This window comes from Talpa occidentalis, unplaced genomic scaffold (assembly GCF_014898055.3).
Source record: "Talpa occidentalis isolate TD23 unplaced genomic scaffold, MPIMG_talOcc4v2.1 talOcc4.4, whole genome shotgun sequence".
Taxonomy (NCBI): Eukaryota; Metazoa; Chordata; class Mammalia; order Eulipotyphla; family Talpidae; genus Talpa; species Talpa occidentalis.
The window spans coordinates 122,270,694-122,286,518 of record NW_023604295.1 but is presented as its reverse complement, the minus strand read 5'-3'; the positions used below and the strand labels follow the sequence as shown (position 1 = coordinate 122,286,518).

Below are 15,825 nucleotides of genomic sequence, written 5' to 3'. Positions count from 1 at the left end.
AAGCCCATTCAAAGTGACCTTCATCTGAAAATGCTGGAAGAGATGTCTATAGATAATGCGCTCTACCCGTTAGCAGCGCTAGAGGTCCCAGGAATGCTGGGTCTCCCTTGCCGAGACTATCCTGACCAAGGGGCACTCGGGAGGGGCCTCCTCCATGGCAGCTCTGGCTCCTCTGTCCTCCCTGCCTCCCATCATGTCCCACTCCAGGCCTTTGCCCTCAGAGCTGGCAAAAGAAGTTTTCTTTAATGCAGTTCTGACTGTGCCAGCCTCTGCTTGCAGTTCACCTTGGGGGCCCCACATGGCTCTCAGAATGAAGTCAAAGACCTAGTATGAGCATATCACCCAAGACACCTGGCTGTGACCCCACTCACCCTTCTGACCTGAGTGCTTTCTGAGTCTCACCAAGCCTCGTGTTGTCCCCAGAATTCTCTCCCCCACCTGGCGTCCCTGTACCTGAATCACCACCAAGCCTGGGGTCGCCCCTGCTGTGTTCCTTCCGTCTCACTGCCCACTCTGCCTCTAAAGCCCCTGCCCCTGCAGGCTGCCCTTTCATTTTGACTTACCAGTGCATTTTGGTTTTAGATGCTCCCCACCAATGCTATTTTATCATGCTGAAATATGACCTAAGGTCATTCAGTCTGAGCATTTGGAATGTTGTGAATTCACCAATTATTCTCCTGTCTGCCTACAACTGTCAGTCTTACTGAATGTGCTCCATCTCACACAGTCACTCATGTCATTCATTGGAAACACATAATCAAATTCTGTAACAACACAACTTCCAAAAAGACAAACAGCCCCCAAAGACAAACATTTTTATAAATTACTGAAAACAATCTAACCACATGTAGATGATTCTTTTCCACATATGATGGAACTTTCCACTAATGTGTCTTACTGTCTATGTCCACACCCACGTGTGTGCTTGTCACCCCATCACACATATTCTATCCCTGAAACAGCAGCTTCCTAACTGCATGTGTTCTGTTTCCTTTTTTTTTGTGGGGCGGGGAGGGGAGGCATAGTTGAATAAACCACAACAATCTGAGCTGCCTATTGTACAAAACTGAGTTCTAATTTTACTCTCACGGAGGATGTGGTGGTGGCAGAGGAAATGCAGATATTGTGGGACTCACCTGAGATTTCCTAGTGTTTGTAGCACAAAAATGGGACTCGTAACGTTGGATTGTTTTCAGTTCAGAAAATAAGAAATTTAGGAAACTGGTTTAGGAAATATTTGAAGAAAGATAATCCATCCTTTGTTCTGGAAGTCAATAGCCTTGAAGAAGAGCAGTGGACCTCAGACGGAGGGCCAGCAGACTGCCCACATTCACTGAGGAGCTGGCAGGCGCCTGGCTGCCATTGCACTGGCTACAGGAGGGTCTTTGGGTTCACATCATCTTTACATTTTCTCCTTTCGTGGAGCATTGCTCGCCTGAAATAACTTGGGGTGACTTGCTCCGTTCATGTTTTCTATAGAGTACTACTCCTTTGAAATTGGAATTTAAATTTAGTAAGCTGATTGAATTTTATTTTTCTTCTATTGAAAGCTCTTGAAATCCCATCACCCATCACTTTATCCTCTTATATTGGTGCACTTATTATCCATGCCATCAATTTATTGACCTCCTTGTTAACTACTGCCCCTTTTTTCTTTTACACATTCAAATAAAATTAACTTTCTTATACCTCACTTAATAAAGGGACTTTTTATACTAATTTATTGAAAGCCTAATCTAATCACATATACATTTTGCCAACTTACTGTTCTAGTAGACAGGAAACATAATACATTGATTTTTTTTTCCTTTTAAAAGAAAGTTTAGAAAAGTAGGACAAAAGCAGATGAAATGTCTTACTGTTTTTTTACTGCTTCAGTGTTCTGGAACAAAATGGCCCCTTTATGCTTGATGTAATTAATGAGACAATGAGTTTAGCCTGGGCACATGAAACAGGGCTTTGGAGGCCGACAGGAGAGCTGGGTCACTCTCAGCAAGTGACATAACCACTCTGCGATTCATGTCTTTCTTTGTTAAATATAATTGTTGGGAGCTGGAAGTGAGATGAAACTGCATAGCATCTTGTTAATCTTTGCTAACCCTCCCTCCCTGCCTTTTCAATAAGTGCTTCAGGTATAGTTCATGAGAACCAAAAGATAAAGCCACAGATACCATCCTTGGTCTCCTGTTTACCTCACCCCCCACCCCTGCCACCAAATAAGTAACTGGAGGCAAGCAATTAACTCTCATGACTTTTATAACTCTATAGATAGATGGATTGTGCATGTGTGTTTATAATACATGTAAATATGAGCCCTTGTTTGACCCAGGCATGCAGCTGACATTATAGAAAATTACTGTGCAACTGTTAATCTGGAATTACTCCTTATTCTGCTGTTTTGATTACCAAATTTGGAATTGAATGGAATTTATTAGTCACAAGAAACCCACATACAGGAAGATGCCACTTTCCCTGATGTCCGTTGCTGGTCAGTCAGCACACCCTCAGGGGCACACCACCCACTGAGAATTGGACTTGGAAGGCCAGGGCTGCTTTTACAAACAAGCCAACAGGATGAAAACTCATTTTCACTTTGTAGATGCTATAGCACCATCATTTAACTTGTGTCTACTTATTCAGATGCCATTCTGAATTGCTTACTTTTTACCTTTTGTTTGACATCCAACAGATGTGGATTATCAAGGTACTAGGGAGATCCAAGACCTGATTTTCACCATGGAACTTGAAGCAACTTGATAAAGTCCATAAATGAAGGCTGGGTAACTTTAACTAGAAAGAAATTTAGAGTCTCATAATTAAAAAGGGCCTTTTTAGAACAGACAATTGAAGTTTAAGTTTGCTCCAGTATATCCCAGCCAAGTGAGATTCAGTCTTTGAGAGTCCTTTGGACAGCCCCAGGTATTAAAAAGTTCTTCCTAATCTTAAACCCCACAGCTTCCGACCTTTGACTCCAAACTATTGGGGATATAGAAAGCAGCATTGCTCAAACTTTTATGAGGCTGCAAACTTCTTATGGACAGGAATTGTATCCATTGCAGCTTCTAGTAACTTGGTAAATGATTGTTGAATGGAGTGAAAAGTAGATGCTCATTATTTTTTTTTTTTTAAAGATTTATTTATTTATTTATACAACCACTGGGTACAGTCAGAAGCACGGGAGGATGAGACAATTCACCAGAGCCAGAGTGAGGAACAGAACAGGCAGACTGATGAAATACACTGCTGAGGGGAGCAGCGGGCGACAGGAGAGGTCTGCCGCGCCATGTGGGAACCTTGCTGGCGGCCTGGGATCGAACTGGTGCTGCAGAGGCTGCAGGCAGCTTTGCAGCCCAGCGCTCAACCGCTGCGCCACTAGGGGAGGCCCTAGATGATCATTATTTTGATTTATAATGATTATTAAATGTCTTACAGAATATCAAAGGGTCAGTGTATTTAAATTCTATTGAGAAAGCATCCTATACAGTAACTAATTTCATTGTTCAAATACTATAGCTGATATGTTTTGTTCTTCCAATCTTATCACTCAAGCAGTTGTACCTGTCTCAGGTATTGCAGTGTGCCTTCACTATGAAATGGCAGTCAGGGACACTCGGGCGTTACTGTGACATATTACATGTGCAGGACCTGTCTGAGCACAGGACACGGAGCCAAACCCCCAGGGCACTAGGCAATAAAAGTTCTGGTTCCAATTCCAGCCCCACCCCCTCCACCATCTCAGCAATGCTGGGAAGAACATGGAAGTTCTCTGACTCTTGGTTCCTCTTCTGCAAACTGGAGGGGTTGCATCAAATGTTCTCTGAAAAGTCCTTTCCAGTTTCACAAATCACAAATCTTTTGGACTAGTCTGTCCCTGTAGACTATCCACAGAGACAGTCAAGTACAGACCTTTGTCCAGTGCTCAGTGTGTGTGCTGACAGCTGTCCATGTATATGCAGTTTAAAGCTAGGGGTGCTTTCTCCTTTCTCCTTGCAGAACACTTTTCTTCAGGAAACGGTGCGGAGAGAGTGTGAAGAACGCTTCGAGCTGACAGAGGCTTTGAGTCAAGCCAGGGAACAGCTCCTGGCGTTCCAGAGGCTCAGTGTGAGCCTGCCACTGTCCCCAGCTCCCCTCAGCCAGGGTGGGCTAACCTCCCCCATGGCCACTGTCAGTGACCAGGGAGAGAGAGGCCTGGCAAGACTGAACTCTACAAAAGGATTCAAAATATCTAGCCTGCACGGGCTGCCAAGAGCCAGCACTTCCCCCACCACAGCTAAGTCCCAACAGTTCCGCAGCTCGGGTCTGCCCACTGTTCCCCAGCCGCATCCTCCCAGAGGCCGGCCATCAGTCGCAGAGACCAAACAAAGGCTGGCAGCCATTCTGCGGGGGAGAATGAACCAGCGGTGATGGATCCGCCTCAGGACAGTGAGGACAGCAAAGATCAGTTATTACCACAGACCAAGGACTCATGGCTGGAGGTATTTTTAACAAGAGTGTAAAAACCTAGAAAAAATTGTGAAGCCACATTTTTTTCCAAAAGGACTTTGAGATTGCAACAGACAATGAAGTTGTTAGCATTCCAGAGGACCGGTTTCTGTATTCATGTGCTGAATGTTTAGCTGTCCTCCATGAATTTGCTTTTTTAGAAGTCGTAGGTAGAATTTTTCACCCATAGTATCATTTATCTTTTTTTGCGCCATAGCAAGCAGATCTGTGCTCATAAAAAGTAGATTGTACTGGTTTTGTCATTGTTTGTTCAGTTGAATAGGTTAAATAGATATAATTAGTATTCCAAACAGAAAAAGAAAGTATTTTATTCCAAAATGCTTAGTTCAAATATTCACAGTTTACTATCAAGTTCCCTTTTCCACCTCACAACCTAATTGGTCAATATCAATATTTTTTAGGCAAGAAGGAGAAAGCGCCCATAGCTTTAACTAATGATAAATAACCTTCTGTGACTCTAGGGCCTTCTACAAGGAACAGCAACTCTAATTCAAGGAAAATGTGGCTTACTTTCCAACAGTAGAGATTATTTTAGGTAACATAGAGCCTGGCCATAAAAATACTGCTGTTAGAGATTTTCTACGCTGAATGTCGTTTTGGTACTTGTAGTTAGGTTTTGATTTGAATTGTATTCCAGTCATGGAGAAGAGAACTAACTCATGAAAGCAAAGTAGAAGCACAGAGCACTAATTGGGGGTTCAAATTTCATTACCCCTGAAAATAAACAACTAGTCTACATGTTTTCTATTTTCAGAGTGAAAAAAAGCAAAACCAGAAACTGGAGAAGCTATCTTAAGTTGTCTTAAGACTTTAGTCTCTTCCTGTTTCTTAAAACACAACTCTTTACCTTAAACTAGCACTTGTCTATCTTTTCCCCCATCTAATAGCAGTGCATTTTTCTTCTAAGACTGGTGTTACTTAAATCCTCTTTCTCATTGCATCATGGGCTCCAGGCTTCTCATGCCGGCTTAGCCCGATAGCAACACACGTGGGTTACAGCACAGCAAAGCCTCTGCTGTTTGGCTACATATCAATGAGAAACTGCAAAGCTGCTTGGAATCCTTCCCACATGGGAAAAAAAAATTAAGTTACTAAGCAAGATCTAGCTCATCTCCGATCTTTCACAGACTTGTTCTAATCTACTAGTAGAGTGTTTCATTCCACATTAGGTCTGCTATTTCCCTGACAGTTTAAGCAAGGACATCTGGAGTTAAGACTTAGAATGCTGACTTTTGTTGTATAGAAGTTGGTGTTGACAAGAGAGTATAACAGAATGCGGGTGCCAATGAGAGGCTTAGAGATCACCCTAATAATTTTTACAAATAAAGATTTGAGACTAGAGAGGTCTGACTTAGCTAAGGCAGTACAGCTAGTTGGTGACAGAGCTACAGCCAGAGCAAACCTCACCTGATCCCAATCTCACCTTGATTTCCTCTCCCCAGAGATTCCCAAGCCACCGTTGTGATCTTTGCCAATAATACACTGTATTTACCTAATATTTTATTTAAATGTACTCATTTTTTAAACTTAAATTTATATAAAAAGGAAGCTTAACCCCAGGAAGAATAACTGTAAGGTAATATGTTTGATTTACTAGATATATATATTTTTCTAATACCTTAAAATAAATGTATATCTATTAAAATGAGAAATGTTACTTGGTGAACCCCTACAATCATTTTGTGTAGTGCCAGCATTACTTAAGCCATACTTGAGACCACACACCAGACCATGAATTTTCTGATCTGGAGTTTGCATGTTTAAATGACTCGCATATGTAGATGGCAAAAGCTAGTTAAAGTTCTAATAAAAGCATAAAAGAGTGTTTAGAGCACACCAGTCTTTGTTGTTAGATTATACAGGCTTGTTCACAATCTTTCAATTTCCGTTCGCTCTCCAGGAACCACGGAATACATTATTCCTAAATTATGGACATACTTAAATTTGTAAAGAGAGTCAAATATAAAGTTTTCCAAAGTGGAAGAAAGACTGACAGTTTGAAACGTGGTTTCTCTGTTTCTTGTTATGCTTTTGCTTTACCAAGTAATTCTGTAAGTAATCACTCTGAGAATAGAATCATGATCTGTGTTATAGACCATTGACATACAAGAGTCCAGGGATGAAAAGAGAGATATTATTTACATTTATCTCAACCTTGATCATCTGAATGATGCAGACTAAACTATGTGCTTCTATCTTTTAAAGAAAAATAGCTAAAGAAAAAATAATAACATTAGGGTGTGTAATCTGGTGTTACAAACACGTTCAAACTTTCCTTGACTTTTGCAGTGAATAAGAACTGACATGAAACACCTCAGGAGTGTTTGAAAAGCAGTGAGTGTTATACAAAATAAGGCTCTCAAATACATATAATAGCTATTGAGTTGAAGTTTTAATTTCTTGACAGACATATGTTTTCTATGATCTCATTGGAGAAGTATAGGTGTCAAAAGAAAAGGATATTATAGGAAATATTCCTTAGAAAATTATAACCCTATTTTTTTTTAAACTGGTATTGGTGGACAATGATGGGAAAATTCTTATATAACCAATGTAGATTTCTCAGGCAGTTTTAAAATCTTATTGAATTAAATTTCCATTTTTATAGTTTATTAGAACTAGGTAAAATTTATATTTTCTTACAAGGGAATTGACTGGAAGAGATAATATTGAAAATTATGTGATAATGAGTTATTTTATTATTATTAAGTCTAAAAAGCTTTTATAATATTACAGATCAATTTTAGCTAATTAATTATTGAACATTTTTTTTCAAGTTTTATCTTGAGAAGTTTTCACGATTATAGCAATATTGCACTGCTAGATCAGCCTAATGTCCTACAAGGGTTAATGCACTGCAGCTGAGCATCCCAACCATCATGTGTCTTGGGGAGCATGGGAAATCAATTTGGTATGCACACAAAGCTCACAAATCCTATAAAGATTGTGGATTTTTTTTTTTTTTACTTTTTCACTTCTATCTTTTAAGGGGGAAAAAGTAATGTACACTATATCTTGCACAGGACACATTAAATGCCCCCCAAACCATGCCAGACAATAATGGCAGCATTCCTAAAGCTGTGTCTATGGAATTCAAAGGAAGAATTCTATTTTTTCTTTTAAAAAAAGTTAGCTCTGTGTAGCAATAAATTGTGACATTGGTGTTATTGTGTTGCATATTTAGAACCTTAAATATAAACTGTATCATCTTGGTATAGTCAGAATTCACATCAAAAATTTTCTTAACACAGAATTTGAATCTGAAATACACTTATGACAATATTTACAAAAATCCAGAAAGTCAAGAGTTCCCTTTTCTCAATTTTTAATATAACATTGTATTTTATATTCATTGAGTAAAATAATTTACCAGATATCCCGTATCCTCTCAAAAAATATATATATATATGAGTGCTGGGTCATAGAGATTAAGTTATTTGCCTACAATAAAAACTAAATAAAACTAATAAATTGTAAGCTTCAGCAGTTTCTGATCATTTGATCCACAGATTAACACTGAAGCTATATTATCTATTCACTCTTCTTCAACAGATATAGAGAAATGAAATGTCATTTTAAGGGTTACAAAGATAATTATGCCACACTACACATTCTCCAAAATTGTATAGTAGAGATCAGGGAGAATGTATATGCAGAAAGCATATGCAGAAAAAGCATATATAGGGATGTTGGTATTGAGTCGAAAATCGAGAGCAGGTTATACATGAGTTCAACTCCTTGTGGAAGAAATCAGGGAACACTTTAGGCAAGAACAGGCATTTACAGGTGTCAAGAGTGAGTCGGGTTTTATAGAAGACACTCTCTCAGACAGAGGAGATGTATAAACAGAGTCACAGATACGGGAAATGTAGGAAATATTGGTGAAGGAAGTAGTGGGAACCCATGAATGAATGGGTGGACCCAGTGCATGAGGGTGCTGCTGAGGCCCGTGGCAGGGTACTGATTGGAAGAGATATGCACTTTGTTGAGATGTGGGGATTTGCTCCAGCAGAGCAGGATTGCAATAGCTAAGGAGTGGAAAGCTGGAGCTGCAACTCCAGTTGGTGGATTAGAACAGTAGTCCAGACAAGAGTTAATGAAATTCTGAACAAAGATGTTGATAATGGGAATAAACAGGAAGTAGCTGACTCAAAATCTCTTCAGAGAATGGAAAGAATTTGTTCCTGTTACATGCACTTTGAAATCCTTACCAGTGCCTGCCACTTAGCAGGGGAACATTGTATGAGGTTGACTCCATTTAAAGAATCACCCTCTAAGAATATTACAGCTGCTCTGAAAAAATGAAATAACAGGAACTACATTTTCACTTGGGCAATAGATAATCAACCCCACAGACTCTATTTGTAAGGCTTCTCCTTAAAGGATAATACTAATCTGAATAGTGTTTTAAGAATTACGGGGGAAGAGTATAGAAACTGACCTCAATATAGCTGTCATTTGGTTCAAAGAACACAAAACACAACTCAATGGTGACTTTGGGAGTAATACAGTGCAATGAAACTTTCTGAGTTTTCCTGTTTATGAAGGCAAATATGGAAGAAAGCTGCCAAAATAAAAATAAGGTTATTTTAAAATGCTTAAATTTTGTAGTTCTAAAGAAATCTGAAGATAACCTAGTCCAGATCTGTCATTTTACAAAAGGAGATCATAAACACCTTAATAGAGATAAAGTAATTTTCTGTTTTTGTAGAATGGGAATTAATATTCCATTAGTTAATAGCAGCAGACTTGATGCGACCACCAGGGCCCCCAATTCTTGGCCACATGTTTCTTTCGAGATTGGAAGAACAGCATCAGTGTTCTGAAAGTTTGCTGCTCAGAGTGATCCAACAGGATTGGTGTGTCCTGGGAGCACATTAGAAATGCAGAATATCATATCCAAGCCTACTGGGTGAAATCTAATTTTAATAAGACCCTTGGGTGACTCCTACATGTTAAAGTATGAGAATCATCGTGTTCATGTATTGCCCTTGGCCCTGGTATGTTCCACCTCTGTGAGCTCTGCAAAGTACTGAATAGAAGTTGTCTTACTGTACACACTCAGCTCCCCTCTGCCTATGACCAGTGGTGTTATGTGATCACCCCCAGCAAGGTGACCAAAGCCTCAGCTGCCAGTACATCTGAAATCTACACTTATTCACTATGAATCCGCAACTCTCCAGGGACACTAGTGAATTTAAAAAAAAAAATCAATATTCATCTATAGGGTGCCTTGGTGACGGGTGTGTAGTAACATTCATCTGAAGAGGTGTGATTTTTTTTTTTGCTTTGTCCTTGTGGTTATTTTTTCATTTTCAATTTTTATTGAGGTAACATTGCTTTACATCATTATTTATATTTTGGAAGCATAGGGTCTCCCGTTCAGTTGTTGTTATTGTAGTGTATCCACCACCAAAGCACCCCTAATCCACCACAACTGTCCATTGTGCTCCCCCCGCCATTTTGTTCTCAACCTTGAACCTCCCCCTCTGATAGCCTCAGTTCCAGAATCAGCTTTCTAGGCTCAGTTCTTAGTTTGGCTTTATCATACACTTTATTTGGTTTCTCTATAGTCACATGTAAGTGACACCATTCGGTATTTGTCTTTTTCCTTTTAACTTATGTCTGTGTAGCATGATCCCTTCCAGCTCCATCCATGTTGCCTCAAATGACATGAGTTTATCTTTTTGATCATTGAGTGTACATGTACCACCTCTTCTTAAGCTACTCATCTGTTCTGGGTACTTAGGTTGTTTCCATAATTTGGCTGCAGTGAACATGGGTGTGGAATTTTCCTGAAGAGGTGTGATCTGACACTTCTGAAGCATAGTCAGTGTTGAAAACCAATGTTGCCCCTATGAAAATAGTGGAATAAAAACAACTTAGGGCCTCCCTGGTGGCGCAGCAGTTGAGTGCTGGGTTGCGAAGCTGCCTGCAGCCTCTGCAGCACCGGTTCGATCCCCGGCTGCTCCCTGGCCACCAGAGGAGGGTCCCGCATGGCGCGCAGACCTCTCCTGCTGCCCGCTGCTCCCCTCAGCAGTGTACTTTGGTCCTTCTGCCGGCTCTGCTCCCCGCTCTGGCTCTGGTGAATTTTCTCACCCTCCCGCGCTTCTGACTGTACCCAGTGCTTGTATAAATAAATAAATAAATAAATAAATAAATAAATAAATAAATAAATAAATAAATAAATAAATAAATCTTTAAACAAACAAACAAACAAACAAAAAAAAACAACTTAAAAGGCCTTAGGTGCCTTCCTGGTGGCGCAAGGGTTAAGACGCAACCTATGAAGCAATCCGCAGCCTCTGCAGCGCAAGTTCAATCTCCCCGGCCAGCCAGGGAGCAATCTACATGGTGCAGCAGACCTCTCCTGGCTTGCCCGCTGCTCCCCTCAGCAGTGTATTTCAGTCAATCTGCCTGTTCTGTTCCCCACTCTGTCTCTGATGAATCCTCTCACTCCCCCACACCTCTGGCCTGTACCCCAGCTCTTGTATGCATAAATAAATAAATCTTAAAAAAAAAACCTTAAATATCTTATCACACAAGACTCTGAGCCTGAAAGGAACTGGAGATTTGTTATTTAAAATAAATTTCAATGGAAATACTTTCACATTGATCATAGGCAATTCATTGAATCATATTAAATTTTAATCTCATAATAGTATTTATTTGCATATCTAATTCCCAAAAGAAAATATGGTAATGTTGGCTGTGCTTGGCGGCTTATGAAAGAGTGCTTTTATATAACTTATTAGAATTCTGAAGGAAATATTAGAGTGCCATTATTCCCCCTGAAAGTAGTTTTTAATCACATAAATAAAAAAATGTACCTTGCAGTATTCCACCTAGATCAATTTATTTTAAAGGTAGAACTAGCAGCAGTTGAATGAGAATTTGATTCAGATACTCAATTCAAAATCTGTATTTAACACAATAAGGCATCGTGCTCAGTTGCCTGTGAACATTAAGTCAGCTCGTCTCATTATACCACAGGTGTCCACGTTCTCTAAACGTTTTGAATTCAGAAAATAATGAAAGGGATTGATTTTTGTTTGCCATTAAAAAGCTTTTAAACACATTTTATTAACATACTGCTGATATTTAACTTGTATGGTTGTTATTACTATTCATAATTCTTATAAATAACAATAATTCAAACCCAAGAATTAGAGAGACATATAATTTAGAATATGAAAACATTTTTAAAAAATAGACACTTAACCTGGAAGTATGTTTGTTTTCTGAAAAATATGAACATCTGGCTTTGCTTTTTACATGATCATCAGAGATAATCGACCTTTCTCCTGGATGAGTTGTGCAGCCTAACATGTTAATCTAAAGAGATATCTTCTGTCTTCTCTATCTCCAGCGAATGAGTTCTTCAGTGTCATTTTCTACCTAGAACCTTATATTTTACATTTCCTGACAAGATATAAATGACCCCTTTTTTACTTATTTAAAATAGAATTTCTTAAAACCCAGGACAGCTAACTTTCAGTCTTTAGCAACTAGACTTTTAAAAAGGATGAGAGTTAAACCGAGAATCTTATAGGATCTCAAAACTAGAATCTTTGTTTTTCCAGTAGTATGAGGAATTCAGCACTGAGGTTAGTGAGAAAAGAACCCACTACCCTACTTACTTAATAGCAGTGAGCAGGTAAGGAATGAATCTGAATATTCGCTTCAGAATTACACGTCATTGTTTTTGCCATTGTACCCTGAAGAAAAATTTTTGAATTATTTATCAATAAATAAATAATAAAAACCATGTGCTCTTACACATTTTTGAGTTGACATCTAACATACTTCATTACACATTTAAATAGTTGCAAAGGACACTGTAAAAGATAACAGGTATAAGTACAGACATTTTGAAATAAAACAATTACTCTTAAGACATTTTTATGATTGGAAAACTTCTATTAATCTCCTAGCATATTAAATACTACAAAGCCGGTATATAGCAAATTTCTTCTGGGTTGAGCTTTTATTATAGCTGTTATTTGTATACTATTATTTAAAACAACATAAATAAATTACAATTTTTGTAAAATATTGAACGTAAAAGTTCAATTTTATTGACAACACATTTCTTGATGAAATGAATCAATATTTCCTAACATTTATTGGGAAAAAATGCAGATGTAGTCAAAAATGATTGGTCTCTACATAGGACCTTAACTACTTTTTATTAATAAGAAATAGAAATATTAAATACTATAAGATAAAATAAAATATTTATTGAATTATAATAAGCATTTCAAACAGTATCTGATAAAAAGTATTTTAACTACTTCATTGAATAATAAGCATTAACTAGGAAGATCTCCTAGACCCTTTATCTTCTGTATCTTGAATTTTGATAGTCTAGGAAAACATTCTAATTCCACTTAAAAGAATTAGTGACACTAATCTATACTGCTTTGACTATTTGAATTTTCCTTTCTTTGCAGTTGAAGATGTCTCCTAGGGATAAAAAAATACGAAGAAGACCTGAAAAGTGGTACTTATATTTAAATGCATTGCAGGAGGGGGCATTTTCAACAATCTGCCTTCTTACTATTGTTTTTGTCTTGCTGTCATGAAACTACCTCAAATGCATACTTTGACAAACTTAATGGATAAAAGAAGAAAATCGCTAGCCCAAAATGATCTACTCCTATCACTAAATTCTTTTTTTAAGAGTTATTTATTTATGCATACAAGAACTGGGGTACAGGCCAGAGGTGTGAGGGGCTAAGAGCATTCACCAGAGACAGTGGGGAACAGAACAGGAGGATTGACTGAAATATACTGCTGATGGGAGCAGTGGGCAAGCTAGGAGAGGTCTGCTGCACCATGTGGGTAGCTCCCTGGCTGGGGATCAAACTCGTGCTGCAGTGGCTGCTGATAGCTTCATAGGTTGCGTCTTAACCCCTTGTGCCACCAGGGAGGCCCTCCTATCACTAAATTCTACCTTGTATGTGAACAAAAAAAACCCCACAACCTGGACTAAAATATCACATTTCTACCAGGATAATCTGTGACAGAAATATTTGTAAGTTAGGACTAAACACCTGGACAAAATATCACAACCTGGACTAAAATATCACATTTCAACCAGGATAATCTGTGACAGAAATATTTGTAAGTTAGGACTAAACACCTGGACAAAATATCACAACCTGGACTAAAATATCACATTTCAACCAGGATAATCTGTGACAGAAATATTTGTAAGTTAGGGAAATAGAGGAAACCCTATGAAGTTAAGGTCATCAACCCTTTCAGGCACCCTGGGTTATACACTCCACGTGAAAGACCCACTGCTCCAGGACAGCAAACCCCATAAGCCCTGTGGGCATCAGACCTTGTGGGCAAATCAAGTGGAGAACAGATCAGAAGGATGATGTCCAGGTTCTCATATCCACACAGAGGCTGTGCCCCATCTCCCAGTCTGCCTCTAGCAGGAGTGCAGAGAGTCTGGGCAGAAACCCAGACAAACACCTCGTGTCTTTTTTGGCCTTGAGCCCAGTCACAGGAGAAGCGCTTTTCTGAATACAGCACCTGCCGTGGCCACTGAACCACGTGCAAGGGGAACTCGTTTATAACTCCTAACCAGAGGGATCCTAGCACGGACAAAGCCCATGGCCTCAGAGTTTTTGGTAGATCAGCAATCACCCAGGGGAAAGTTCTTCCCTTCCAGCTCCTGGCAACAGCAGGAGAAGCATCGAAAGGAATATGAGGTCTGAAGATCAAGTGTGGGGTCAGGGAGGGCTAATAAATTCTCTGTAAGGAGCATGGTTGAAACTCTGATCCAGATGTTGTTCATGTCATCAAATCCATGACACCTACAGGACTCATTAACTTTGGGGAAAGAAGTTATCCTTGTAACCATTTGTGCCCTGGAGGTAGTACACTGGGAGGCAGAGAGAGCCCATTTTGAGGGAGAAAGGTATTTTCCATGTTTTGATAGTATTATTCATGACTCAGATATAAGTAAACCATATGTATAAAACTGTAATTTCATGCTTTCAGTTGGTCAGAATGAATTTCAGTAGCCTATAGGTGTAGATTCTGTATTACTGTTCTTTTACTTTGGTTATGGGTCCTAAATGTTTTGATTGCTAGCTTCACAGGTACACTTTTCAGTATGAAGTGGGGAGTTCCTACAAGCATCCCCACCCCTGTAGGAAACCAGAACAGCTGTTGGAAGGATGGGCATCCGAGTGGGTCTGAGGGTATGAGATGTGACTGTATTTCACCCTCAAAATCTTTATGAACTATTCAGTTACTTATTTGATTATTTATGCCTCCTCTGGCCTTCTTTAGCATAAACGCAGCCAAGCTGTTAATGAAGAAACTGTGTATTCATGTGCTATTGAAGGTTTACGACAAACCTTATTCCTAACATAACAGGGATTTCAGTACACAGATCTCACAAGGCTTCTAATTGTATATTTTTTAATTTTTTTTTATCTTTGTGTAGAACTGGGGTGTAGGTCAGAGGTATGTGGGGGTGAGAGGATTCACCAGAGACAAAATAGGGAGCAGAATAGGCAGATTTTACTGAAATACACTGCTAAGGGGAGCAGCAGATGAGACAGGAGAGGTCTCCTGTGCCATATGTGGGTCAGCTCCCGGGCTGGGTACCTAATTCTGGCCATAGAGGTGACAGCACTGAGACTTAACCCCTAGGCCACCAGGGAGACATACAAAGCTTCTGATTTTCCTGGAACATGAGGAGGACATTAGCTCAGCAGTCTTCCTTGGCCATCTTTGGATTTCTTAGCATTCCTAAGGGGATAATTTAGCCTGAGATCTTCTAACATTTTGAAATGTGTATAAAAATGGGGCTTTTACAATACCCAGGCCAACTCAGATTAGGATTGAGATCTCACTGTGCCTAGACAGGAATTTTCTATCATGACCAAGTAGGGAGGAGTAACAAAGGCCCAGGGCCTCCCACCTGGGGAAGAAGCTACCTCCCGGGCACAGACTGTGCCCTTTTTTTGTGTCCCTAGTTAAAAAGCCGATACTAGATTTCTGGTATAAAACGATGTGGCATCTCGCTAACAGGCCTGGGGGCAGTCCCTGCCAGTATTTCATGAAAAGCCCTGTGAAGGAACAGAAAAAGCCAAAAGCCACAGCATGCAGGCAGCAAAACCACAAGAACATGGGAGCCCCAGCTGTGCACCTAGGTGATACCCCACAAGCCACCCAGGCCACTCTGCTGGGAATGTTCAGAAGTGACAAGTCCCAAAGGAGGCTTAGGAGGAGGGCAGGGTGAGCGGCAGTGCGAGGAGGAGGTGGGCAGTAGCGTGATACAGCCTCAGAAGTGAA

At 39.7% G+C, this 15,825-nt stretch overlaps 1 protein-coding gene across 8 annotated transcripts in view; it reads left to right on the top strand.

Moving 5' to 3' along the window:
* Window positions 1-7,078, top strand: part of LEKR1 (leucine, glutamate and lysine rich 1) — a 129,903-nt gene extending 122,825 nt beyond the window's left edge. For 7 of the 8 annotated variants that reach the window (XM_037526233.2, XM_054700983.1, XM_054700981.1 and 4 more), the window contains one exon: window positions 3,994-7,078. In XM_037526233.2, coding sequence (XP_037382130.1) covers window positions 3,994-4,404 — 411 coding nt within the window. In that variant the 3' untranslated portion in view covers window positions 4,405-7,078. The remainder of the gene's footprint in view (window positions 1-3,993) is intronic. The other variant, XR_008553988.1, reaches the window with a different exon arrangement.
* Window positions 7,079-15,825: the final 8,747 nt, after the last annotated feature.